Source organism: Podarcis cretensis (assembly GCF_951804945.1).
Source record: "Podarcis cretensis genome assembly, chromosome: 6".
Taxonomy (NCBI): domain Eukaryota; kingdom Metazoa; phylum Chordata; class Lepidosauria; order Squamata; family Lacertidae; genus Podarcis; species Podarcis cretensis.
The window spans coordinates 3,734,854-3,761,474 of record NC_137175.1 but is presented as its reverse complement, the minus strand read 5'-3'; the positions used below and the strand labels follow the sequence as shown (position 1 = coordinate 3,761,474).

General features: G+C 48.0%; 1 protein-coding gene across 4 annotated transcripts in view; it reads left to right on the top strand.

Annotated features, from left to right (window-relative positions):
- Positions 1–24,118, top strand: part of LOC307217733 (bactericidal permeability-increasing protein-like) — a 44,856-nt gene extending 20,738 nt beyond the window's left edge. For all 4 annotated transcript variants that reach the window (XM_079979524.1, XM_079979527.1, XM_079979525.1 and 1 more), the window contains exons 3-16: positions 758–872; positions 1,936–2,064; positions 3,158–3,313; positions 3,946–4,009; positions 5,347–5,407; positions 5,523–5,614; positions 6,971–7,150; positions 9,263–9,322; positions 11,758–11,925; positions 12,880–12,968; positions 13,854–13,896; positions 16,094–16,154; positions 17,427–17,503; positions 21,975–24,118. In XM_079979524.1, the coding sequence (XP_079835650.1) occupies positions 758–872; positions 1,936–2,064; positions 3,158–3,313; positions 3,946–4,009; positions 5,347–5,407; positions 5,523–5,614; positions 6,971–7,150; positions 9,263–9,322; positions 11,758–11,925; positions 12,880–12,968; positions 13,854–13,896; positions 16,094–16,154; positions 17,427–17,503; positions 21,975–22,028 (1,349 nt within the window). In that variant the 3' untranslated portion in view covers positions 22,029–24,118. The remainder of the gene's footprint in view (positions 1–757; positions 873–1,935; positions 2,065–3,157; positions 3,314–3,945; positions 4,010–5,346; positions 5,408–5,522; positions 5,615–6,970; positions 7,151–9,262; positions 9,323–11,757; positions 11,926–12,879; positions 12,969–13,853; positions 13,897–16,093; positions 16,155–17,426; positions 17,504–21,974) is intronic.
- Positions 24,119–26,621: the final 2,503 nt, after the last annotated feature.

Genomic DNA, 26,621 nt, shown 5'->3' with positions numbered 1-26,621 from the left:
CAGGATTACCTAGGGAGACCCTCAGAGGCAAGGCGTGGGGTGCCATAGGTGCAAACGACAGTCGGACTTTTAAAAGTTGCTATCACTGGATCAAGTTCATCAATTCTGTCAAATTAATTAAACTAAATAGTTTTAATTGAACAAATGTGCAATTAATCGTTACTGCTTTGAAGTTTATTGCGCTATTATCTTCCTTAGTGGGCTATGCAAGCCGCTATTCTGAAACAAAAATGTTTTTTATAGAGTACGGCAGTGCTTTTTTAAAAAATCAAATGTTTAGGGGTACTCTCATTTTGACTCAAGAAAATCACCATTTTATAGTTCCCGTCAGGGGAAATAAATACAGGAAATAGACAAAAGTACAAAGATTCGCAAAATGTTTAGGGGTGTGCGCATAGCTGCCAACTTTTCCCTTTTCTTGCAAGGAATCCTATTCGGAATTCCCTTTGAAAAAGGGAAACGTTGACAGCTATGGGTATGTGTCCCCCCAGAAAAAAAGGCACTGGGGTTGGGGGGTGGCTGAAAAAAGTTTGGGAACCATTGGATTTCCCTGTGGGGCAAGGGCTGTCGGTCCAGGAGAACCTCAGAACCTAAGATCTCAAGGCCCAAACCTGAGATCCAAGGGCGACCCCTAGTGATGTCATGAAGGGTGGGTCCCGGGGATTCTTCCCAACACTGAGCACTGGAGACGGAGGTTAATTGGGAAAGACAAGGAAGGCAGACCTTTCTGATTCTGCCCCTTTCCCCCTCTTTACAGCAAAGGAACTTGGAATCGAGATATTGAGGTCAGCGCTGAAGAAGGAAACGTTCTACGACATAAATGGTTCTTACACTGTTCCGCTTGCTGGGAAAGTGCGGTATTCTGTATCTGGGTAAGCGAGAGTGTGTGGCTCCCCACCTCCCCTCTTCTTGACTCCGGACCACCAGAGTGGTCTGGAGTACCTCAGGTTGAGAACAGTTTCAGGTTAAGAACGAACCTCCAGAACGAATTAAGTTCTTAACCCGAGGTACCACTGTACTAGTACTAGTAATAATACTAATTGGAAGTTGGAAAGCGTAATGCTGGTGGTCAACAAAAGAGGTTTAAAGACTGTCTTAAGGCAAGTTTTTTAAAATGTAGTATAAACACCAACAATTGTGAAACACTTGCCTGCTAGTGCTCCAGTTGGAGGACAGCCTTTACCAAAGGTGTCATGGACTCTGAAGACACTTGAACTCAGGACACTCAAGGGAGAAACATGCTAAGAGGAAGGCACGCTTAGCAAACCCTCACCAGGATCAGCTCCCACCCAGAAACCAATGTCCCCACTGTGGAAGGATGTGTGGATCCAGAATTGGCCTCCACAGTCACTTACGGACTCATTGTTAAAACCGTGTTTATGGAAGACAATCTTACTCAGCTGCAAGGGACCGCAGAAGAAGAAAACTAATACTAATACTAATACTAATACTAATACTAATACTATTTGTCTGGCTTTGGTATAAGGCAGCTGCTTATGTTCCTTTGCCCACACCAGCCCAAGGAATAACAAATAAAGTGAATAACGCAACAATAGCAAAAATAATAGTAGGTAAAGAAGATCACACAGGGGTGGAGGGAAGTACTGGGCTGTGGGGGAGGGAGGTGAAGGGAGTAATTGAAATTGTTAAAAATTGGTATAGGATTTAAGAGATTTAAATTTTTATAAAGATTCTATAAGGAAAGCAGAAAGCAGGAAGAAATATCAAGTAAAGGTATTGGCGAGGAGATCAGTGTAAATGAAAACATGAGACTTATGGTTTTGTTACATAAGATTTTATTTTGGAGTTGTTTGTTGTAAATAATGTACATTGTGTGAATAAAATAATAAAGGATTTGAAAAAAAAATTAAAAGAAAAAGGAAGTGTTCAACAGGAGGGTGACCCTCATTCATGTCTCTCTGTTCTACTTTTTAGAATCCAGATCACCGAATTCCAGGTGAACCAGACAGGCGCTGAGTTTGCTGCTGGGACAGGTGTCGACCTTTCCGTCCAAGATGCCAAAGTCTTGATGAGCGGTAACTGGAAGTTGGCATCCTTTTTAGGGTAAGAACTGCCTGCTGTCAGGGAGCTGCTTTCGACTTCCAAGCAGCGGAGCTGGGAAGAGGGAGAGCGTTGGCCGCCTCCTGCAGCTATTGGGGTTTCATCCACACTGTACATTCAAAACGCATGGCTCCTCCCTGCAAACAATTCTGGGAACTGTAGTTTATGGGTTCTGGGAACTGTATTGTTGTTGTTTTTAAAATTAAAATATTTCATTATTTACAATGCACATACAACCACACAATTTTTGTTGTTGTTTAGTCATTTAGTAGTGTCCGCCTCTTCGTGACCCCCTGGACCAGAGCATGCCAGGCACTCCTGTCTTCCACTGCCTCCCACAGCTTGGTCAAACTCATGTTCATAGCTTCGAGAACACTGTCCCACCATCTCGTCCTCTGGCGTCCCCTTCTCCTTGTGCCCTCCATCTTTCCCAACATCAGGGTCTTTTCCAGGGAGTCTTCTCTTCTCATGAGGTGGCCAAAGTCTTGGAGCCTCAGCTTCAGGATCTGTCCTTCCAGTGAGCACTCAGAGCTGATTTCCTTCAGAATGGAGAGGTTTGATCTTTTTGCAGTCCATGGGACTCTCAAGAGCCTCCTCCAACACCATACAATTACACCAACTGAAATACCGACAATACAAAAATGCAGACATAAATGCTACACTTATGTGACCACCCTCCACCAGTGTTCGTCATTTTTTAATATTCTTATTTAGATTGAAATTTGCAACTCTCATCCTTAGTATTATTTCTTAGTTCTGGGAACTGTAACTCTGTGAGGCACAAACTCCATTCCCCATGATTCTTTAGGGGGAAGCTGTGTGCTTTTGTGTGTTTGCAGCTGTCCTGGCTGAAAAAAGATTCAGTTGCTAGTCCAGTTAAAGTCTCTACCTGGAAATGGAAGGGGCGGCCATCAGGACGCACATCACATCCCTCTTGAAGGCTTTCTGGCTGGGCATTGGTCTCCATCTACGCGGGGAACAGAGCCAGCCCAGACACCCTTTCAGTTTTTCCATCCCATCTTCAAAAAGATGCTGTTCTGGCTGTACCCCAATCACTGCATTGTTCCGATGCAATGACTGCATCTTTACCCTACAGGGATGACAGTGGCACTGTTGACATCAGCATCGACCGGCTCACCATCTCTACTGTCATGGGAGTGGACAGAGGCGATGAAGGACGGCTTCGGGTGTGGTATGAAAGCTGCCGTTCTGCCATGGGGGACTTCAAATTGAAATTCTACGGGGGAACCAGGTACCTCTAATTCCTTATTTTCCTAGACACTGAAAGGCAAAGGACTATAGCTCAGTGAGAGAGCACCTCCTTTGCGTGTAGAAGGTCCTGGTTCAGTCTCCAGCATCTTCAGGTATTGGTGGGATAGACACCTGCTTGAAACCCTAGAGGGCCACGACTGAGCTAATGGACCATTTTTTTAAGAAGAGCTTTTAACTTGGGTGAGTTAGATTGAAATGATCACTTACAGTTTCTGGAGTTCAAAGGCTTTATTCATGCAGGAGCAGGTTTATCTTGGCAGGGACTATTTACAGGATTAGTAGAGATGAAAAGAGAGAAAATGGATCCGCTTTTAGGGGTGGAGTTAGCTTAAAAAGAGAGGCTACAAACAAGTGCTGGCTATATTGCTAAACAAAGTGCCTTCATGTGGTTTAAAGTAACACATTGCCGCTGTTGGAATAGCTCAGCCAGTAGAGCATGAGGCTCATAAACCAAAATCTAACCTCTCTTCCCTCCCCAAAGCTTGGGCGATGTCCCACAGAGAAGGGGCACCTCTCTTGCTTAGGGCACTGCAAAGCCCCTCTTCTAGGTTGGAAGAACAGCAGTGTTAGATTAGCCATCATACTGACATTTGCTGCTTCTTTCTCCCACAGCTGGCTGTACAACATTGCAGCGTCTGCTCTCAGGGACATGCTGAAGTCAGAAGTCAATCAACAAGTAAGATTTTTGAACTTCTTAGTTGAAGGACAAAAGCTGGACCTTATTACTGCTACCCGTCTCCATTGCCCTGCCCTGCTCTGCAGGGACAGGGAAACTGTTGCCCGGTGCAGGCGGTTGGACTACAACGCCCATCATCCCTGAGCATTGGCCATGCTGGCTGCAGGGGCTGATGGGAGTTGGAGTCCCTCAACATCTGGGAGGGCCACAGGATCCTTTGCCCCCAGCGTTAAATGCATATGTTTGTGGTGGAGCAATCACCTAGTCCCAGAGCAGAATTATTATTATTATTATTATTATTATTATTATTATTAATACCTGCCGATCTGGCTGGGTTTCCCCAGCCACTCTGGGCGGCTCCCAATTGAATATTAAAAACACAATAAAACATCAAACATTAAAAACTTCCCTAAACAGGGCTGCCTTCAGATGTCTTCTAAAAGTCAGATGGTTGTTTATTTCCCTGACATCTGATGGGAGGGTGTTCCACAGGGCGGGCGCCACTACTGAGAAGGCCCTCTGTCTGGTTCCTGTAACCTCACTTCTCACAGTGAGGGAACCGCCAGAAGGCCCTTGAAGCTGGACCTCAGTGTTGAGGCTGAACGATGGGGGTGGAGATGCTCCTTCAGGTATACTGGACCGAGGCCATTTAGGGCTTTCAAGGTCTGCACCAACACTTTGAATTATGCTTGGAAACATACTGGGAGCGAATGCAGGTCTTTCAGGACTGGTGGTGGTCTCGACGGCCACTCCCAGTCACCATTCTGGCTGCCACATTCTGGATTAGTTGTAGTTTCCAGTCACCTTCAAAGGTAGCCCCACGTAGAGCGCATTGCAGTAGTCCAAGCAGGAAATGATGATGATGATGATAATGATGATGATGATTTATACCCCACCCGTCCGGCTGGGCTTCCCCAGCCACTCTGGGCTGCTTCCAACAGAATATTAAAATACAATAGTCTATTAAACATTAAAAGCTTCCCTAAACAGGGCTGCCTTCAGATGTCTTCTAAAACTAGAGCATGCACTACTATGGCAAGACATTCTGCAGTAGAGCATCTGCTCTTCGTGCAGAAGGCTACAGGTTCAATCCCTGGTGCATCCCCAGGTAGGGATGTGGGAGATCCTGAACTGTTTGAAATTCCAGAGATCTGCTACCAGTTAGTGTAGACCGTATTCAGCTGAATACACCAATAGTCAGACTCACTTCCTACCTTCCTAAGTGTCCCCCCTTTCAGCTGGTTCCAGTTTCCCCTCTCCATTTGTGATGGGAAGAGAACTCCAGGTGACATTCACTGTCCATCCCTCTGAATGCTATGGGCTTTCTCCCCTTCCAGCTCTGTTCGGAGGTCAAGAAAGGAATCGGCAAGATTGCGGAAATCCTGAAAACCATGAATGGTAAAGCACCTTGTATGCCTGGAGCTACCAGCTCAAAATCACTCCGCTGGGAATAATTTTTGGCACACTGGTCTGTACCTTGCTAAACATTGGCTTTCTCCGTGTCCTTTTCCAGTCTCGGCCCAGTTGGACCCCATTGCAGGGATAGACTATTCCTTGGTGGAAAAGCCCATGATTGATGTGGATCGATGCAATGTGGACCTGAAGGTAATGATAACCTTGCGGGGATGGAGGGAGCCGGGATCCAGCAGATCATTTCAGATTGTCTGTGGAACGGCGAAGCCTTTTTTCAAACCTCTCCATCCCAGTCTTCTGGTGAAGCCTGGTCCCAAAGTAGGTAGAGCTTTGTAGCACTGTGAGATTGAATAGCTGTTTCTTTTTCTGTGTGGCCTTCCCAAGGTGGAATGGGAAGCAATTTCCAGAACGGTTGTCCAAAACAAGAGAGACTGGAGAGGTGGTTTGATGGAGATGGATTGAGAATTCAGTGGGTAAATTTAAATTTTAACCTCCTGTGTGTGAGAAACACGAGAGTAAACAGGCTGTGAAGCCCTTTTAGCAGAGTAAAAACACTTGCACACTTTTGCAGCCTATTGGAAGCTAGGAATTAGGCAGTTACACCTTTTATCGCTGTTTGTTTGTGATCTGCTGCCCTTTCGCTTCTTTATCCCCGTTGCTAAGAATAAACAACACATTTTAGTAAAAGTGAAAAGGTTTACTTACATTTCAACGCAGGCAGCAAATACTTCTAAGTAGTATTTGTCAGTTTGCATTTCCGTGCGCTGCTCTGGTTCTCCAGAAGCGGCTTAGTCATGCTGGCCACATGACTCGGAAGCTGTACGCCGGCTCCCTCTGCCAATAAAGCGAGATGATGGTCAGGAGTCCCTTTACCTTTTGTGGTTGTTGTTTAGTCGTTTAGTCGTGTCCGACTCTTTGTGACCCCCTGGACCAGAGCACGCCAGGCACTCCTGTCTTCCACTGCCTCCCACGGATTGGTCAAACTCATATTCGTAGCTTCGAGAACACTGTCCCACCATCTCGTCCTCCGTTGTCCCCTTCTCCTTGTGCCCTCCATTTTTCCCAACATCAGGGTCTTTTCCAGGGAGTCTTCTCTTCTCATGAGGTGGCCAAAGTCTTGGAGCCTCAGCTTCAGGATCTGTCCTTCCAGTGAGCACTCAGGGCTGATTTCCTTCAGAATGGAGAGTTTGATCTTCTTGCAGTCCATGGGACTCTCAAGAGTCTCCTCTAGCACCAGAATTCAAAAGCATCCATTCTTGTGCGATCAGCCTTCTTTATGGTCCAGCTCTCACTTCCATACATCACTACTGGGAAAACCATAGCTTTCACTATACGGACCCTTGTTGTCAAGGTGATGTCCCTTTACCTTTACCTTTATGTCACATGTCCACCACATGTGGAAGAAACTGCCTTCTTTTACCCCACACTTCCAACAGGTTTCTTACCTGAGATCTGCCTTCAAATTCTTCCTTCTTTCTGAGGCAGGTGGCAATCTCACTGTGGAGCACCCTACAAAAGTTGACCATCTTCCCTCCTCTTCTCACCTAGGGTCAGTTCTTCATGGTGGGAAAGACCCTCCACGACAGCCCATTCCAGCCTGCCCCCTTCCTCTTACCCAACCAGACAGACTCCATGATTCTCGTGGGCATCTCTGAACTCGTCGCCAACTCAGCTGCCTTTGTGTACTATACTGCAGGGGCGCTCAGGGTGAACTATACGGATGCCATGGTAAGGAGGTGTGGATGTGCACAGGGCTGTCAAGGCCACCGTGCAGGTACATGGTCCCAGGTTAGAATCCTGGCGTCACCAGTTGACAGGCTATGAGGCTGAAAAGACTCTGGCCCAAATCCTTGGAGACAGGGGCGGAGCTAGCCGCTCCGGCACCCGGAGCGGCACCCGGTGGCAGGGCTGGCTGCCTGGGGGTGGGGCTAGCAGGGGCGGGGCCAGTATCCCAGGGGGGCGCTGCCCGCAGTGAGCGGTAAGGACCCTTGTACCTACAGAACCGCCTCTCCCAGTATGTCCCATGGAGGACCTTAAGGTCCACAAATAGCAACACTTCGGAGGTCCCGAGCCTCAAGGAGGTTAGATTGGTCTCAACTAGGGCCAGGGCCTTTTCAGTACTGGCCCCGACTTGGTGGAACGCTCTGTCACAAGAGACAAGGACCCTGCAGGACTTGACATCTTTCTGCAGGGCCTGCAAGACAGAGCTGTTCCGCCTGGCCTTTGGTTTGGACTCAGTCTGACCCTTATGTTTCCCTCCCCTTGTGGTCTTGATCTATGGGCTACTATTAAAATAGGGCTGCATTTTAAATTGTATTTTTAACCTGTATTTTAAATTGGTTCCCCCCCCCCATTATGTTTTTACTGTAATTTTACTGGTATTAGCCGCCCTGAGCCCGGCTCTGGCCGGGGAGGGGGGGTATAAATAAAAATTATTATTATTATTATTATTATTATTATTATTATTATTATTATTAACCGTCCCGGGAAGGCGATCGGCAAATCAATCAGCACCCATTGGGGGTGATCAGTGCAGCAATTGGCACTCAGAGGGGTGATTGGTGTGGCTATTGGTGCCCAGGAGGGCAGTGTGGCGATCTACCCGGGGCGGATTTTGTCACCCTCCCCCCCCCGGGATGACACTCGGGGTGGGCCGCCCCCCCCTTCCTACGCCCCTGCTTGGGGAGCCGCTATGAGTGTAGACAATCAGACATACAGACACACAGACATACAGGGTAAAAGGTAAAAGTAAACTCTCTCACATTGTTTAATATATGTTTTTATTGCGTTGTGAAAGCTCGTTGTGATGCTTCATATGAAGTGCTCTGTAAATTAATTATAATTATTAATTCTGAGCTAGATGGACTGATGTCCTGACTTGGCAAGAGGCAACTTCTGAGGGTCTGATGGGTCTTGACTTGCCAAAGGGTTGCCATATTTCAAAAAAGTAAAATTCCTGACTCCCGCAAAAATTTGTGAGCATTTTTTTAGGAAACCAGCTTTTTTGGGAACAAGCCCAAATCCCCCCGCAAATAGTGACTTTAAGCTTTTGGAACTGTTTCCGGTGCTTTTCCCATCGCATTGCCATACATCCATGTTTTCGCTGACATTTTGCCGATTCAGCTAAATTCCCCCCGGACGCCATGCTTACACCCGAAAACCAGGACATGTCAGGAATTTTCCCGGCGTACGGCAAGCCTATCCTTGCCTGAACCCCTCTTAGGGCTGATGCAAACCTCTGAAGGTGTGGCTCTACTATGGAACGAATGAAGCTTCTAACTCCCGCAACTGTAACTTGAAACTAATAAGGCATAGAAAATGTTTATTCACACCAGTGACTATGGCATGTGAGATAATCCGGTACAGCAATTTTAATCAAAATAAGAGGTGGTGTAGTTAATTTTTTTTTTAAAGTGATCTGTCATGGAACAACCCCACGGAAGACGGTAGCAGTGGTTGCTCAGACCTTGTTGCTGGTTGCAAAGAGCCGCCCAAAATGTAGCTCTGTCATTGCACCTCTGATTGCCCCCCCACCCACTTCTCCTGGAGAAATGTGATATTTAGCACCGAACAAATGGCAATTGGGTTTTCCATGGATGGCTCTTTGTTCCAATGTAACACTAAAGAGCAGCTCATCTAAGTGAGAACTGTGGGGCAAAGGCAAGACCGCACATACCTGGTCCTAGACAACACAGGACAAGTGGAAAACCTTTCTAGGCCCAGGACAAGAAGAAGTGTGGATGGTCCCTGATCTCCAAAGATTACGAAGAGCAAATCCAGTGTGTCAGCCTGGAAACTGGGGCTGCCCCAATCGAACATTCACACACGTTGTCGTTTCAGGTCCCCAAAAGTTTGCCTTTGCGTCTGAACACCAAGAATGTGGGAATATTTGTACCAGAGGTGAGTTTAGTCTTGTGAAGGTGGGGGAATTAAATGCAAAACTGAAAACCTCTTGTGAAATCTTTTCTCTTGTGAAATATTCTCTCATTTGGAGTGATGGGTCACAAAAAGGTCTTTTTTGTTGTTGTGACATTAACATATGAGAGTGCTGGAGGTGAAATAGTTAAACAGGTTACCCAATCAGGACTCAGGGGGTGGAGTCAGAGGGACTATAAAACCAGCTCTGGGAGGGGCGAAGGGAGGAGTTCAATGGGAGTTGGGTGGTTGATTGGAGTGGGAGTGAATTGGGATAGAGTCTGTGGGTAGGTTGAGTTAGCGTAGTGAAATAAGCTGAGTCAGGAACAGTTTAGTGAGTTTAGTGAGGTGGTTTAGTGAGAGAGAGCAGGTAGCGGAAGTTATAGGTCTGGATAGGCACCCCATGATTGTAATTGACTGATACTGTTTATGAAACCACACGCTTGTTAAACTGCAATAAATAAATAGAAGTTTATGTTCCAATTTAACCCTGGCTGGGTTCAGTATTTTACCAGGTAGGGCCTGGGTGGTGGCAGCGAGAAATCAAGTGGTGGCACAGAGATCAATAGACGGTGAAACGTCCGGGGACCCTGTGTGATCGCCACAGTTGTGTTGTAGAATCATAGAATTGCAGGGTTGGAGGGGATCATCAAAGTGGATGCTGCATAAAATTTGCATGTGCTAGGTGCACCCTATAGGGCAGGCATCAGCAACCTGCAGCCCATGGGCCACAAGCAACTCATGGGCGTCGTTTAAACGGCCCCCAAGCTGCCCCCGAACCAAGCCACCTGCTCGGCGAGTCCCTGTGTGCTGCGCTAAACTGGCGCAGCGCAGAGTGGGGACTCACTTCCGCGGTGGCGGAAACCGTGCCTGCGCAGACGACGGAAATTGCGTCTGCACAGACGCAGATGCCGGAAATTGCATCTGCGCAGACGTGATCTGGCCCACAGAGCGATCTCCGTGGGAGTGAACCGGCCCAGGCGAGGTCAACCTTGCCAACCCCTGCTGCAGGGGCAATCTTTTCCGGAAGATATTTGTATTTCGAGGAGTTTAGCGATCTGACACGGTCATTTCTTCCTGCCTCTGTTTAATCCCCATCTCTATCTCTTGTTCTGCTCTTTGATGGCTGAGGACAGCTTTTAATTTGTTGGAAGGAAGTGATGGTGCAGGGCCCCTTCTGACCTCCTTTGATGTTAGACATTGTTTGAAGGAATGTGCAGTATTGGAAGAGGGGGCTAGCTCATCCACACCAGCTAGTTGGGCAAGGCATGTAGGCTAACAAGTTAGCGATCTATAAATCGGATGGTTTGGGGGCAGAGTTTTTCAGAAGCTCCTGAGGAGATTTCACCCCTCCCATATCCAAGAATCTCCTGACGAGTCTGCTGATTCTCCAGAGAGGAGGAGCAGTGTTTTGCTTTCTACTTATTCAGCTCCAGCACCAAGTCATCCTAGTCAGTCAGTGTGTCGGAGAGAGAGAGAGAGAGACTGAGTGTTAGAGATCGTGTGTAGAGATAAGGTTGCTGCTAAGAGCAGCTGCAGACACTCAGTGTAGCATTCATTTATGCTTAGACCTATTTAGCTCTGTATATAGTTTTGTATTATAGCTGTAGTTATAGAATAAAAGGAGACATTCTACAGAGCTGCTTTCCGAGTTGTTTATACACTGCCAGACTCTGCTATACTCTGCTGTGCGACGACTGCATTGTGGAAGTGAATCCGGTGCTCACAACTCTAAGCTGTGAGTCCACAGCACTTTGACCTGGTGGTCTCTGGAAGTGCTACCCAGCTCGCCTAGCCCAGTCGGGTTGAAGTGCATGAGTCCAGTTGGTGGCACTGGCTCAAGGGCAATACTGACAGCTCCTGCACGGACTGATCGGCTGCAGGGCTGTGCAAACTGAGGCTACCTGGGGGAGTCACCTCACCGCTTCTTGAGGGCTTCCCAGTGGCAGATAGAAGTGCATACTTGGTATGTATATATTGCTTGCTGTTTAGAAATAAAATCTTCTTCTTCCCACTCACTTGTGTTTTGCATTGCTTCTAAATCTCCTTTTAAAAGAACTAGCTTGCATTTAGCAAGACAGGTGCAAAGGAGCACAGCTGCACAAGAGCTATCTCAAAGTACTGAATATTTTTGATGACACCGACGTAGATGCCGCAAAACACCCGTTCCACATTTGTAAGAACTTGATTGTTTAGTGTGGCGGCACCTGGAACTCCCTGCCTCTTGATCTCAAGCAGGCATCTTCACTGAATCTCATTAAAAGAACCACCTTGCATTTAGCAAGACGCACCCGTCCTGTAATAATTCTCATGTGGAAGCACCCCCGGGCGCAGAAATATTGATCTCTCCCCGTGCCACTGACCCAATCGTAATGAAACACCCGTTCCATCGCAGCATCTCTCTTTTCTCCCCTCCGCAGCTGAACGAGCTCTTTCCAAATATGCCCATGGAGATCCACCTGGCTGCCCAAAAGGAACCTGAGATACGCTTCCAGCCCACTGGAGTGGAGGTCACGCTCTTTGCATCTGCAGAGGCCTTTGTCATCCTCCCGAACGCCAGCCTGGCCTCCGTGTTCCTGCTGAATATTGTAAGCATCGTTAACAGGTGGGGTTGGTGGAGGAACAGAGATCCCTGCCCTTCTCAGAGATGGTGGGGAGAGGCTTCAATATGAACCGTCTTAAAGAGGATTGGGAGGTGTGCGTCACAGGTCTGCTGCTGCTACCAGTGCAGCAAAACAGTGCCTGCATCACACGGGGTTGGACTAGATGACCCTAGGGTCCCTTCCAGCTCTGCAATTTTATAAGTGTGCTTCTGGGAGCTGTGAGTGGAGGCTGCTCATGCATTTTTACTTAAAGCTAGCCCAGAGAGTGGCCTTGCCTATCAGCTTCTTCCCTCCCCGGCTCAGGGTGGATGGGGACGAAGCCCGAACAAGTCTGCCCCCGCTGCCGTTGGCTCTGGCTTCCTCCATCATTGGTTTAGCGCCACCTGCTGTTTGGCTCCCAACCTTCTGCCCTACCTGAAGTGAAGGACATGAGGCAGGAGTTGATAATGCAGGTGAGCTGTGCACAAGCAAGCTGCCAGCTAGCTCTGTGGAAGCTCCTTTTATTGGCACAATATGCAAACCCAGGCAGATACATTTTGAGCTGTGACCTTTACACATCTTCCAGTCCTGAGATCGTGGGGTGGTACAAAGTTACTTTGGCACCTATTTCCACCGTGTCATTTTCCCCTTGCACAATGTATGACGAAAGAGACAAAGGTCACAGACAGGACACGGCACACTACTGAGACCCCAAAAGCTTAGACAGAGGGCAAGATGTTCAGACAGCTGTGGCTTTATCTGTGAGGGGGAATGTGCACCCCAAGGTCACACGTGCAGGCAGCTGAGGCTGCCCACGGGCGGGAGTATGCTCTACAACCCAGCGATCATTCCTACATACCATTCCCCAATGCGCACAGGAAGCATGAACGGCCTTAGATGCATCACCCAACCCAGACTCTGTTCATCTTCTTCTGTCTGTTCTCTCACTTTGGCTTACAGGACGCCAACCTCACGGGGCAACCCCTTCTTAAGCCAGGGAAGTCTGGGAAATCCCTTGGCTATGCCGGGGCTTTCGTGGCCTTGAAAAAGTGAGTATCGCTCCTCTTCTCTGACTCCAGGGTCTTCCTCTTATTCCGCACCCCCCTTCCCCAATCCCCAGGATTAGCACAGGATTCCTGCCTGCTGTTGTCTCACCTTTAATGCAGGCCTCTGTGCTATTATTATTATTATTATTATTATTATTATTATTATTATTATTAATTGCCCCTGCCCATCACACCTGCTTTGCATGCAAAAAGCTCCGAGTTTGGTCCCTGGCATCGCTGGGTGCAGATGGAAGGACCTGGGAGACAGGAGTTTAAATCCCAACTTGGCCATTTAGCTCATTGGGTGACCTGAGGGGCCAGTCACTGGCTGTCAGCCTAACCTACCTCACAGGGTTGTTGCAAGGATTAAATGAGAACAATGCCCCCTTGAGCTTAACTGGAGGGAAAAGGTGGGATGTAAGAAATGGAATGAGGAAGCAAATTTTCCCGAGAGCATAAAGCAGGGGTCAGCAAACTTACTGCGCCTCGGGCCGGTGTCTCCAGGGCTGATCGCATGGCGGGCCAGAGGGCAGGGGAGTGTGTGCCCATATGTGTGCGCACATGCTATTTCCAGTGTACTTCCGGGTCAGAGGAGCACCGGAAATAGCTTGTGTGCATGTGCAGGGGCCTCCTCCGACCCAGATGTGCACCGGAAATAACGCTTGCGCATGCGCACAAGCTATTTCCTTTGCTCCTCCGACCCAGAAGTGGGCAGCCACACAACGCAGCGCCACTAAGAGCAGGCGGTGGCGGCGGGCAGCGGGGGTTGCTACGGGCCGGATAAACGAGTCCCTCGGGGCTTATCCGGCCCGTGGGCCTTAGTTTGGGGACCCCTGACATAAATGAACCCCGACTTGGTGCTTTCTCATCCTTCTGTGTACCCAGCAGGTTGCGCCTGTCGAAGGAATGGTCCAAGGTTGGCGAGATCAGGGTGAGTATAGAGGAGGAGCTCAGGTGGATGAAGGAATGGGTGGGGCTTGGAATCTGGAGACTGGGGTTGTGAGATGCACCTAGCTGTGCACACTAGGGCGGTTTATAAAAAACTTTTTTAAAAAAATACATGCTCCAAAGGTCTTATCTTACTACACTAGGGATTATATAGCTATACAGTCATACCTGTGTTACGTCCACTTCATGTTACATCCTTTCAGGTTACGTCCCGCGGTGACCCAGAAGTACCAGAAAGGGTTACTTCCAGGTTTCACCACTCGCGCATGTGCAGAAGCGCAAAATGACGTCATGCGCATGCGCAGAAGCAGCGAATCACAACCTGTGCATCTGCAGACGCGCCACTGTGGGTTGCGTTCTTTTCATGCTGCGAACGGGCCTCCGGAACGGATCCCGTTCGCAACCAGAGGTACCACTGTATCTGAAATTTCGTGCATATCAGTTAATATCTTGACCGTCCTCCACAAAAATAGCTGTTTACTTGGCTGATTTCCTATATCGTGAAGGCTGAAATTTCAATTCAGTGAAGCAAGGTCAATATATTAACTGATATGCATGAAATTTCAGATATAGCTGTATAATCCCAAGTGTAGTAAGATAAGACCTTTGGAGCAGGCTTTTTTTTTAAAAAAAGTTTTTTATTAACCGCCCTAGTGCACACACACTCTTCCCTCCCTGGGGGGGGGGGGGGCACAGGGGTATGCATACCCCTCAACTTTTTGTGAATCTAAGTTTGGCCTCATTAAGGGGCAGTATTTCAATATGAGTAGGAAAATGAGAATACCCCTAAACATTTTTTTTAAGAAAAAAAGCACTGCTTAAAACTATACGTCCAGGTTCTCAAAAGGGATAGATAGATGATAGATAGATAGATGATAGATAGATATAGATAGATAGATAGATAGATAGATGATAGATAGATAGATAGATAGATAGATAGATAGATAGATAGATAGATAGATAGATAGAGATAGGAAGGGGCAGACGTCTGGGGAAAACGATTCTCCCCCCAATTTTTCATTTTTTCCAAATTATTACAAATCAAACCAAATTAATTTCATTTAATACAGTGGTACCTATGGATATGAACGGGATCCATTCCAGAGCCCCATTTCTCACCCAGAGCAGAATGCAACTTGCGTCTGCGCATGCGCAGGTCACGATATGCCACTTCTGTGCATGTGCGTGACGTCATTTTAAGCATCTGCGCATGCGTGAGCGGCGAAACCTGGAAGTAACGCATTCCAGGTCGCCACGGAGCGCAACCCAAAAATACTTATCCTGAAGCAACTTCAACCCGAGGTATGATGGTACAATTCCTAAAAAACAGGTTTCCCGCTCCTGTTCCAAACATATGGCCACCATCCTCGCATAGCCAAATCATTTCTGATTTAGAGTCCAGTTGACATCCTTCACTTGCCGTCAAACCATTCTTCCAGCTGGCTACTTTTTTCACCTTACAAACAGCACCTCAGTTGTTGTTGTTTAGTTGTTTAGTCGTGTCCGACTCTTCGTGACCCCCTGGACCAGAGCACGCCAGGCACTCCTGTCTTCCACTGCCTCCCACAGTTTGGTCAAACTCATGCTGGTCGCTTTGAGAACACTGTCCCACCATCTCGTCCTCTGGCGTCCCCTTCTCCTTGTGCCCTCCATCTTTCCCAACATCAGGGTCTTTTCCAGGGAGTCTTCTCTTCTCATGAGGTGGCCAAAGTCTTGGAGCCTCAGCTTCAGGATCTGTCCTTCCAGTGAGCACTCAGGGCTGATTTCCTTAGGAATGGATAAGTTTGATCTTCCTCCAGTCCATGGGACTCTCAAGAGTCGCCTCCAGCACCAGAATTCAAAAGCATGAATTCTTCGGCGATCAGCCTTCTTTATGGTCCAGCTCTCACTTCCATACATCTTATAAAAAATCGCTTTCACATGTGCAATCCTTCATGTACATTGTTGTTCCAGGTGCATGCATTTTATGAAATAAAAGAATAAATAAAGTTTGCATTAGTTTCTCGGCTTGCTTGGCCCCTGGCCCTGCCCAGCACTACCATGTGGCCCCGAGAAGAAGGGAACGTAGCCCTCAGGCTGAAAAGCTCCCTGCTTCCTGTATGGTGACCCTACATTTCTAGAGTGTCCCCCCTATTTTTGACTCCGCCACTTTTCAAACCCACTGTCTTTGTGCTACACAGGTGACTGTTTTGGAGACGCTGCTGAAGGCTGCCAGCAACTTGGGGATGTCAAGGCTCAACGGTGAGTGCAGAACAGTTTTCGTCTCCCGCTTCCGCTGGGGGGGGGGTCCCCCTTCCTCTGCCTCCTCCCACCTTATTTGGGATGGAGCATTTGCTCTGCATGCAAAAGATCTCATTTTCAATCTCCTGGAATCTCCTGCCTGAAGTCGTGGAGAGATGCTGCTGGCCAGTGTCAACAGTACAGAGCTAGATAATAATAATAATAATAATAATAATAATAATAATAATAATATATTTATACCCCGCCCATCGGTGCATGGGTGGCGCTGTGGATTAAACCACAGAGCCTAGGACTTGCCGATCAGAAGGTCGGCGGTTCGAATCCCCACGATGGGGTGAGCTCCCGTTGTTCGGTCCCTGCTCCTGCCAACCTAGCAGTTCAAAAGCACCTCAAAGTGCAAGTAGATAAATAGGTACCACTCTGGTGGGAAGGTAAACGGCATTTCCGTGCGCTGCTCTGGTTCGCCAGAAGCGGCTTAGTCATGCTGGCCACATGACCCGGAAGCTGTACGCCGGCTCCCTCAGCCAATAAAGCGAGATGAGCGCCGCAACCCCAGGGTCAGCCACGACTGGACCTAATGGTCAGGGGTCCCTTTACCTTTACCTTGCCCATCTGACTGGGTTTCCCCAGCCACTCTGCGTGGCTTCCAACAGAATATTAAAATACAATAGTCTATTAAACATTAAAAGCTTCCCTAAACAGATGTCTTCTAAAAGTCTGGTAGTTGTTGTTCTCTTTGGCATCTGCTGAGAGGGCGTTCCACAGGGCAGGTGCCACCACCAAGAAGGCCCTCTGCCTGGTTACCTGTAACTTGACTTCTCGCAATGAGGGAACCGCCAGAAGGCCCTCAGAGCTGGACCTCAGTGTCCAGGCAGAATGATGGGGTTAGAGACGCTCCTTCAGGTATACTGGACCAAGATGGGCAATGGCTCCTGACTTGGAATGAGGCCACTTCTATGGGCTTTGAAATAGGATCCCATGAACCTTTTAGATTCATGGGATCCTATTTTTAGATTCACAGCGAAATAATCCCGGGCAGGTGGCCTCCCGACCTCTGCTTAAAAACCTCCAAGGAAGGGGAGTGTACTACCTTCCAAGCCATCGATAGACCTCTTCTCTTCCATGAATTTGTTCAATTCCCTTTTAAAGCCATTGAGGTTGGTGGCCACCACTGCCCCTTGCTATTTACCTGGTGTTGGGTGTCTTGGGACAGCTGTTCCCTGAAAGGCGAAGTTAAACTTTCAGCTAAACAAATCATTTGCATTTCTGTAGAACGGCTGAAGCAAGCGATTGCTCTTCCAAACTTGTACGGCTCCAGTTTACTGAACTCTACCGTCATGATGAACAAGGTAAGTTCCTAGTGGCGGGAGAGGTGTGGCGGCCCCACTTGTCAACCCAGAAGACAGGAGCAGTCGATAATAATAATAATAATAAGAAGAAGAAGAAGAAGAAGAAGAAGAAGAAGAAGAGGAAGAAGAAGAAGAAGAGGAAGAAGAAGAAGAAGAGGAAGAAGAAGAAGAAGAGGAAGAAGAAGAAGAAGAAGAGGAAGAAGAAGAAGAAGAAGAAGAAGAAGAAGAAGAAGAAGAAGAAGAGGAAGAGGAAGAGGAAGAAGAAGAAGAAGAAGAAGAAGAAGAAGAAGAAGAAGAAGAAGAAGAAGAAGAAGAATTTATTTGTACCCCGCCTATCTGGCTGGGTTTCCCAAGCCACTCTGGGTGGCTTCCAACAAAGGTTAAGAATACATTAAAATGTCACACATTAAAAACTTCCCTGAACAGGGCTGCCTTCAGATGTCTTCTAAAAGTCAGATACAGTGGTACCTCGGGTTAAGAACTTAATTCATTCTGGAGGTCTGTTCTTAACCTGAAACTGTTCTTAATCTGAGGTACCACTTTAGCTAATGAGGCCTCCCGCCACCACGCGATTTCTGTTCTCATCCTGAAACAAAGTTCTTAACCCAAGGTACTATTTCTGGGTTAACGGAGTCCGTAACCTGAAGTGTCTGTAACCTGAAGCGTCTGTAACTCGAAGTACCACTGTAGTTGTTTATTTCCTTGACATCTGGTGGGAGGGTGTTCCACAGGGCAGGTGCCACCACCGAGAAGGCCCTCTGCCTGGTTCTTTGTAGCTTTGCTTCTCGCAGCGAGGGAACCGCCAGAAGGCCCTCAGCACTGGACCTCAGCGTCCAGGCAGAACAATGCGGGTAGAGACGCTCTTTCAGGTATATTCTCCTTAATGCCAGGCAAGCAAGCAAGCCATGGCAGTGAGGAAGAAGAGGGTGTTCAGGAGGAGTAGCCGGTGAGAATGGAAATGAGGAGCAGAGCTCCCTGCAGGTTGGAGACTGTCTGGCCCAGGAACAGGAGAACCTGGAACCAGCATGGGTTGGGATCAGGACCCTATTCCCAGGTAGGTGAGGCAGGGTGCCAAGCAGCGATCTTAGCTCAAGACTGGCTTTATCATCTGGACAAAACAGGGTGTTCTGACCAGGGGAGTATTCAGTCCAGAGAGGGACTCTGATTTTCCCCAGAGCCAAAAAGGCACAGCTGAAATTCCTTTTTGCACAATGGATCTTGATATTATCGCTTACAATGGGGTGCAGAGAACAAAGCTTTGCTCTTTTCAGCTCACGGCTTGATCTGATTAAGTTGAAGCAGGTTTGTCGCGTTCAGGCAAAGTCTGAGAATGTCACCAGGCAAAAAATGTCAAAAGGCGGCGCCGTTAATTCCACTCCAGGAGTTGAGAGAGCTTTGATGGTTCCCTTTGGTCATGCTCAGACCAGGTCATGTTTCTGGGTGATTAAGGTCAATTAGGAAGCAGGATTTTTGACGGCACCGTTCAGGAGCTAAGATGGAAGCCAAGACAGTTTGGACAAGACAAGGCCCAGTCGCATGCCAAGGTCAGATGCCAACACAGGGCGATGCCTTCTGTGTGGAAAAACCAAGATATGACCAGGCAGAGGGCCTTCTCGGTGGTGGCACCCGCCCTGTGGAACGCCCTCCCATCAGATGTCAAGAAAATAAACAACTACCTGACTTTTAGACAACACCTGAAGGCAGCCCTGTTTAGGGAAGTTTTTAAATGTTTGATGTATTTATCGTGTTTTTAATATTCTATTGGGAGCCACTCAGAGTGGCTGGAGAAACCCAGGCAGATGTGCGGGGTATAAATAAATAAATAAATATATAAAATTACTTGAGATGCACTTTGAGGACACCTGAGGGCCTTTTAGGAAGAGTCGGCAGCGAAAATGATAAAAGAATAGAGCAGTTTTCTCCAACTACAACTCCCATTAGCTCCAGCTGTGCTCACTGGGGCTGGTGGGAGTTTCAGCCCAAACACCTGGAAGGCTGTACTGGTTGAGGAAAGCTGTTAACAGAGAATTTTGCAAATGTCTTTCTTCCCTGAAGAGGTGAATCCACACAGCCCTCACAAACAATGTGTAAGGATACAGCGCTTGCCGGAGTATTGCGCTCTTTGGAATAAACTGAGGCAGCGTGGTGTAGTGGTTAGAGTGTTGGACTAAGACCTGAGAAATCAGGGTTCAAATCCCCACACAGTTATGAAGCTCTCACTGGGGATGACCTTGGGCCGGTCACTGCCTCTGAGTCTAACCTACCTCTCAGGGTTGTTGTGGGGATTAAATGGGGAGGAGGGGGAGAGAACCATCAATGGCACCTTGAATTCCTTGCAGAAAAAAGTGGAATATAAATGCCCAAAGGTGGCATACAGTGTTACCCCGGGTTAAGTACTTAATTCGTTCTGGAGGTCCGTTCTTAACCTAAAACTGTTCTTAACCTGAAGCACCACTTTAGCTAATGGGGCCTACTGCTGCTGCTGTGCCGCCGGAGCCCGATTTCTGTTCTCATCCTGAAGCAAAGTTCTTAACCCGAGGTCATATTTCTGGGTTAGCGGTGTCTGTAACCTGAAGCATATGTAACCTGAAGCATATGTAACCCAAGGTACCACTGTACAATTATACCTCCACGAATGTCCACCTTGTCTAGCGTCCATTCTGGCAAACGTCCGCGGCAAACCCAGAAGTACTGGAATGGGTTACTTCCGGGAGTGCCGCTCGCGCATGCGCAGAAGCACTAAATCATGCTTCGTGCATGCGCAGAAGCACAAACTGCTCTGTGCGCGTGCACAGACGCAGCGCTTTGCCCTGTGTCCTTTTCGGCTAGCGGCCGGGGCTCCGGAACGGATCCTGGCCACAAAACAAGGCACGACTGTATATATAATGCATTATTTATGGAAGTTTGCAGAAAGACTTGGAGTCATAGATCACTTTCAGATTACCTAAGATGCTTCAAGATGGTTGCAGTTTCTGCTTTTTCAACGGCATACCTGCAAAATCAAGTGCCACAGTCACTGCTGTTTGTGAGGTCTTGCGTGACAAACCTGCTTCCTCAAGATCAGCCTTTTTGCGATAAGGAAAATGACGAGAAACACACTGGACACTGTGGCTTTGACCCAACGTCATCTGGCCTCTCCTAAGACAAATCAGCTAGAATCCTTAATAAACAGGTTTCTTGTTTGGTTAGACAAGGAGGTTAGACAACATTGACTAGTTACTGATTTGTAATGAATGATTTGTTTGTGGGGAGGTTAAGCAAGAGATATTCCCTGTTTCCTGGTGCATTCCCCTCCATCACTTTCCTTATGTCTAAAAGCCCTCTTTGGAGTGGAGGTTTGCAGGGCAGAGTCTGAATCTGCTGGTATGGGACTGGATCTCACCCACAAAATAAGGACTGTCCGGAAGCACCTTTTTTTTTGGGGGGGGGTGCTTTAGCTTTCTATGAAATTTCATTGTATAATGTGCCTTTAAAAATGATGAGAAGGGAAAAGAAAGAACAAGTTCTTTTTGCAAGCTGTTAAGAAGAAATTGTTCAGGAATTAAATGTAAAAAAAAACACCCCTTAATAATAGTAATAATAAATTTATTATTTGTACCCTGCCCATTTGACAGGGTTGCCCCAGCCACTCTGGGCAGCTGTCAACAAATATAATAGCACACTAAAACATCAAACATTAAAAAACTTGATTTTAAAGCAGACTGGAGATATATGAGGTGGTGCAGAATGTTTCTCGCCCTGATCTGGCCACAGTGATCCATGCGACGGTCACCTCCAGGCTTGATTATTGTAACTCGCTCTATGTGGGGCTGCTCTTGAAGCTGACCCAGAAACTCCAGCGGGTGCAGAATGCTGCAGCGAGGCGCCTCACGGGGATCACATTCATCCAGTGCTATACCAACTGCACTGGCTCCCAGTGGAGTACAGGGTCAGGTATAAGGTGCTGGTTTTGAGGTGCTCTATGTGGCCTAGGACCCTCATACCTATGGGACCGCCTCTCCAGGTATGCCCCACGGAGGACCTTAAGGTCCACAAATGACAACATTCTGGAGGTCCCAAGCCGCAAGATTGGTCTCAACTAGGGCCAGGGCCTTTTCAGTACTGGCCCCGACTTGGTGGAATGCTCTGTCACAAGAGACTAGGGCCCTTCGGGACTTGACATCTTTCCGCAGGGCCTGCAAGACAGAGCTTTCCGTCTGGCCTTTGGTTTGGACTCAGTCTGACCCTTATGTTTCCCTCCCCTTATGGTTTTGACTTTTAAAATGAGGCTGCATTTTAAATTGCATTTTAACCAGTATTTTAAATTGCCCCCCCCCCGTTTTTCTTATTATGTTTTTACTGAATTTTTATTGATGTTAGCTGCCCTGAGCCCAGCTGTGGCCGGGGAGGGCGGGGTATAAATAATTTTTATTATTATTATTAGCATTATTATTATTATTATTAGCATTGTTGATTTTCCCACCCTCTGCAGGGACACATGTTCATCGCCACTGACCTGGTCCACCAACCCCAGGCTGCTGTATAGCTGCGAGGGGCACCCAGAAGGAAGAAGAAAAGCTGCTGCCCCCTGTTCCTGCCTCAGGGTTTTTCCCAAGATGCTCACCTTCCATGCTCAGGAGCCATTTGAGGCAGTGATCAAGGACAATGTGGGGAACTTGGGCCTTTCCTGGGGAAGTCAGGTTTGGGCAGAGATGGGACAGTGCAGAGCCAGCCCCAAACATTTTGCTGCCTGAAGCCAGAGGACAAGATGGCCTCCCCCTCCAGTTCCACGTCTAAAAGCCAACAGGACTGAAAGTTGCACCTTCCTTCAATTCAGATACTGAGATGCTGCCTTCTGCCCCACCTGAGAAGAGCAGACTAGCTTAAGGAAATGCAGAACAGAGCCCATTTCATGCACAGCCCTGTCCTCCATCTCTTGGTGCAAAAGAAAAATATTCTCACAAAAGCTAGGTACCAAGTCCACCCTCTGCTGAGCGATAGCAAAATCCCAGGGCATTCCAAGCACTCGCCCGGGATCTGTGCTCCTTTGGAGAATTGAAGACACGGCGGAGACTGCCGTAGATTTAAGAAATATGGTTTATTCACATATTGACACATTCAGTCTGCCTGGAGGGAGTCCAGATCTTACAGCATGGACATTTCAAGAGGGGCTTGTCCCCAAGGGCATTGCAACACGTGAGTCAAAAGCATCTTTCCCAGCCAGCCTTCAGCCAGCCTGCCCAAGATGGATCTCTCCTTTCTCTCTCTCTCTCTCTCTCCGTTCTTCTTCCCAGCACACCTTGCTCTAAAGACTCTCTTTTCCTGACACTTCACAGCCAGGTATCCTGGCAACCTTCTGTCTCTCCAGGCCCAAGATCAACACCCTTTGTCCACCATCATAATAATTTATTACAGCCAAAGACCACCCTTTGTCCTGTTAATGCCTCTATCCCAGGTGAGGCCCTGGCTTGGAAAGGAAGCTTAGCTTATATTTTTCCACTGGCCTGTAATCTTCCCTTCAATACCCCAAATAATCAAAATCCCAGACTTTCTTAATTTCTTAATATATACAATGGGAGAATTCCTAGATGCCAAGATCCAGATTTGGGACCAGAACCCGAGCAGAGTTTAAAGCCACAAAAACAAGGCTATTAGACCTTTCAAGTGGGTTCCAAAAAATGTCCCTTTTAACAGTTAAAAAGTTTCCCTCTTCCCCTAGCATAGGTAAAAGAGCACACATTTGGTCAGTTAGACATTGGTTTACTTACAAACTTTTCAAAGGTCAGGTTCATGGGCTTTAGCAAATTTGCACAGGCAGTGAAACTTAGCTTAGTTGGAAAGTGGTAAAAGTTCCTAGATTATTGGTATTAAAGGAACGCAAGAGAGGCTTGTTAAAGCCATGTGGTTGGAAGGAGGAGCTCAGAGCTCCTCACACTCCAAAGTTCACATGCAGTCTGGGGGTGAACAAAGGCTTGATTTCGTAGTTCCTCCCAAGGTGAGGGACTTAGCTAAGCCTGGCTGGACAGCTTACTCTATGGTATTAACCCCTTCATGTTGGATGTCTGAGACTGATTATCCTACAATTGTCATCCTCCAGCAGCTGCTGCCTAAGGCAGCTGCCTCACACTGCCTAACAGTAGAACCGGCTTTGGCACAGCGATTGATCTTACCAAGGCAGGAGAGGTTCCCCTTGGCTAGCTCATCTGTTGCTAGGAAATGGCAGCCACTCACCTCCACCTGCCCCCTTGCCTCTTAGCACCCACCTCCAGTAATCCCACACTGGAAGCCACTGGGAAAATTCTACTGGTGGCACCACACCCTTCAGAATATCACAGTGTGGGGTAGCCTGAAAAATTGGCATTTTCCACCACTGCTCCTGTGCCGTGAATGCCCTTAACCTTTGCCCTGTTAATACCAAGTTCCTTTTTAAAGCTTGTTTTTATAAGACTGCTTTTACTGGTTTCCATGTTGTGTAGCTGCTTTTATGAATCTCTTTTTTTGTTGTTGTTTTTGCATGTTGCTTTTGTATCTGGCTTAGATGTTTTTAAATGCCAAGTGGTTTCGAAATGCTAATAAAGAAATAAATAAGATTCCTCTGACCCCTTCCTCAAGCCACCAGAAATAAAACAACGTTAGTACTCGTTGTTGGCATCTGTCTCTCTTGGGAGGCAATGGGAGGGTGCTTCTTTGGGGTGACGTCAAACCGTTGGAAAGTCACAGCGCCAGCTGTGGCTGTAGAAACTGATATGGAAGGTGAAATATACTCAGAGTCGCAAAGTGATTTCATGCTCTTTATTCAGCTCATAGTGGTGAGGAGGAATGAATCAAAGTCCCCTCAAAGTATCTGCTTTATACAGTGGTGCCCCGCAAGACGAACGCCTCGCAAGACGGAAAACCCGCTAGACGAAAGGGTTTTCCGTTTTGGAGGCGCTTCGCAAAACGAATTTCCCTATGGGCTTGCTTCGCAAGACGAAAATGTCTTGCGAGTTTTTCCGACTTTTTCCCCCTCCCCCCCTTTTTCTAAGCTGCTAAGCCGCTTATCTGCTTATCCGCTAAGCCGCTAAAAGCCGCTAATAGCGCTAATCTGCTAAGCCGTCAATGGGCTTGCTTCGCAAGACGAAAAAACCGCTAGACGAAGAGAATCGCAGAACGGATTCTTTTCGTCTTGCGAGGCACCACTGTACATTATTTACACAATGGACTGCACATGATTGGCTCATTCTGGAATTCTACTGTAAGCCAATCAGGTTGTGGATTCACTTATATCTGGAGCATGATTGGGTGGTTCCTGCCAACCAATCATACTGCTGCATTGTTCTAGGACCAATCAGACTGCTGCAATTTGGATCCTATTGTTCTAGGACCAATCAGACTGCTGCAGTTTGGCTCCTATTCAACTCAGTACATAACAGAAGAGATGGGCTTTACTGCAGGTGCGGCAGATGAAGACGTCCGGTTTTGCTGAAATAGGTGCACCTTGGTGTTTCTTCTCTCTGCAACTAATTTTGGGGACATCAGATGCAGCAATGCTTTTGAATCCCAGTTACTGGAAACTGGAGGAGGGGAGAGGGGTCTTCTCTTAGGGGTGAGCAGAACAGGCCGGGATTGTTTTTGCAACAGGTGACAGGGAAATTAGCCAGAAAATGTGTGACAATGCTGGTTTCGATGCACCGCTGTCTAGCCTCTCCACAAACAATTCCAAGCGGATGGTCATTAGACCACCACTACGTCATCTCCCTGCAAAAAAAATCCAAGCGAAGGCATATTAAATCGCCAATCCTGTGTAATCCCCCTGAAAAACAAATCCAGATGAATGCTCAGTAAACAGGCCATCTGGAAGCTCCTGTACCTTTAAAGCACATAGGATGCAGAATTCAAAGAATTGTGGGCACTGGAGTTTGTTAAGGGCTGCTAGGAATCGTGAGGGGCAAACTACATTTGCTCTCTTTGGGCAAATGGGGCAGTGACCCACCAGGCTCAAATCTGTCCTTCGGCAGCGATTGTGTGCTGGTCCAGGGGGGAGGTTACCGTGGGGCGAGGTCCAGGACCTGAATTGAGGGTCGGCAGACGGTCCTCCTCGGGCGAAGCAGGGTCCACAGAGGGAAGCCGGGCAAGGACAGGAACTCTGGGGGAAACAGGACTGGATGCTGGCCGAAACAGCTCATCAACGACGTTGCTCCCGCAACCTGGGACCGGGCTGACTGGCCTTTATCTTCTCTGAGGCCAGGGGCGGTCCCGGCCCCCAGGAGACCCGCCTCTCCTGGCCTTAAGGCGAGCACTCCTCCTGGGAGAAACCAGTTCCCTTCGCCTCTCTGCCCTGAGCCTCTGCAGTTCAGGAGAGACTGAAGGGTAACTGGACCCAGGGGGAGACTCACCTGTAGGCACTGAGTCCTCAACCACCTCTGGAGCCAGAGTGGATTCACCTGGTTCCTGCTCCTGAGGATCCGGCACAGGTGCAGGCGCTTCAGAATCAAGGCCCTGCCCCAGTTCAGCCAGCCCTGGAGGCGGGGACTCCTGTGCAGGCTGGGATTCCTCCGGTTCAGCCTCTGAATCGGATTCCCAGGCCATCACAGATTGCCAGCCTGCCTTCTCACTTACAACCGCCAGTCCCAGGGGTGGCACTGCCCATCATATTCCTCCTCCTCCATCTCTGTGTGGCCCTTGTAAGACTCAGCAGGGAGAAGGACCAGAATTAGTTGGACCTGCCTGTCATTGCCTCTGGCGCCACCTGCTGTTGACCTCCTTGCTTTCCGTCCTACCAGTCCCAATGGGCTAAATGCTTGACTTGAACATTTCCCCCTTCCCATTTCCTGAATCCCTTCTTCTGTTTACCTTCCAGTCCAGCCATTCTCAATCTTTGGTCAACAGATCTTGTTAGACTACCAACTCCCATCACCCCTAGCTAGAAGGACCAGTAGTCAGGGATGATGGGATTTGTAGTTCAACAGTGTCTGGGGGCGCAAGGTTGAGAAAGGCTGACTAGCCTGATGAAAAGAGTTCTTCTTTTCCAGCTCCACCTGGACTTGCCCGGAATCAAACCTACCAGGTACTGGGAACAAGGCTTTCTTGGTGGTGGCCCCCACACCTTTGGGAATTCCTCATCTGGCTCCATCACTGCTGGGTTGTTGTTCTTGTTGAT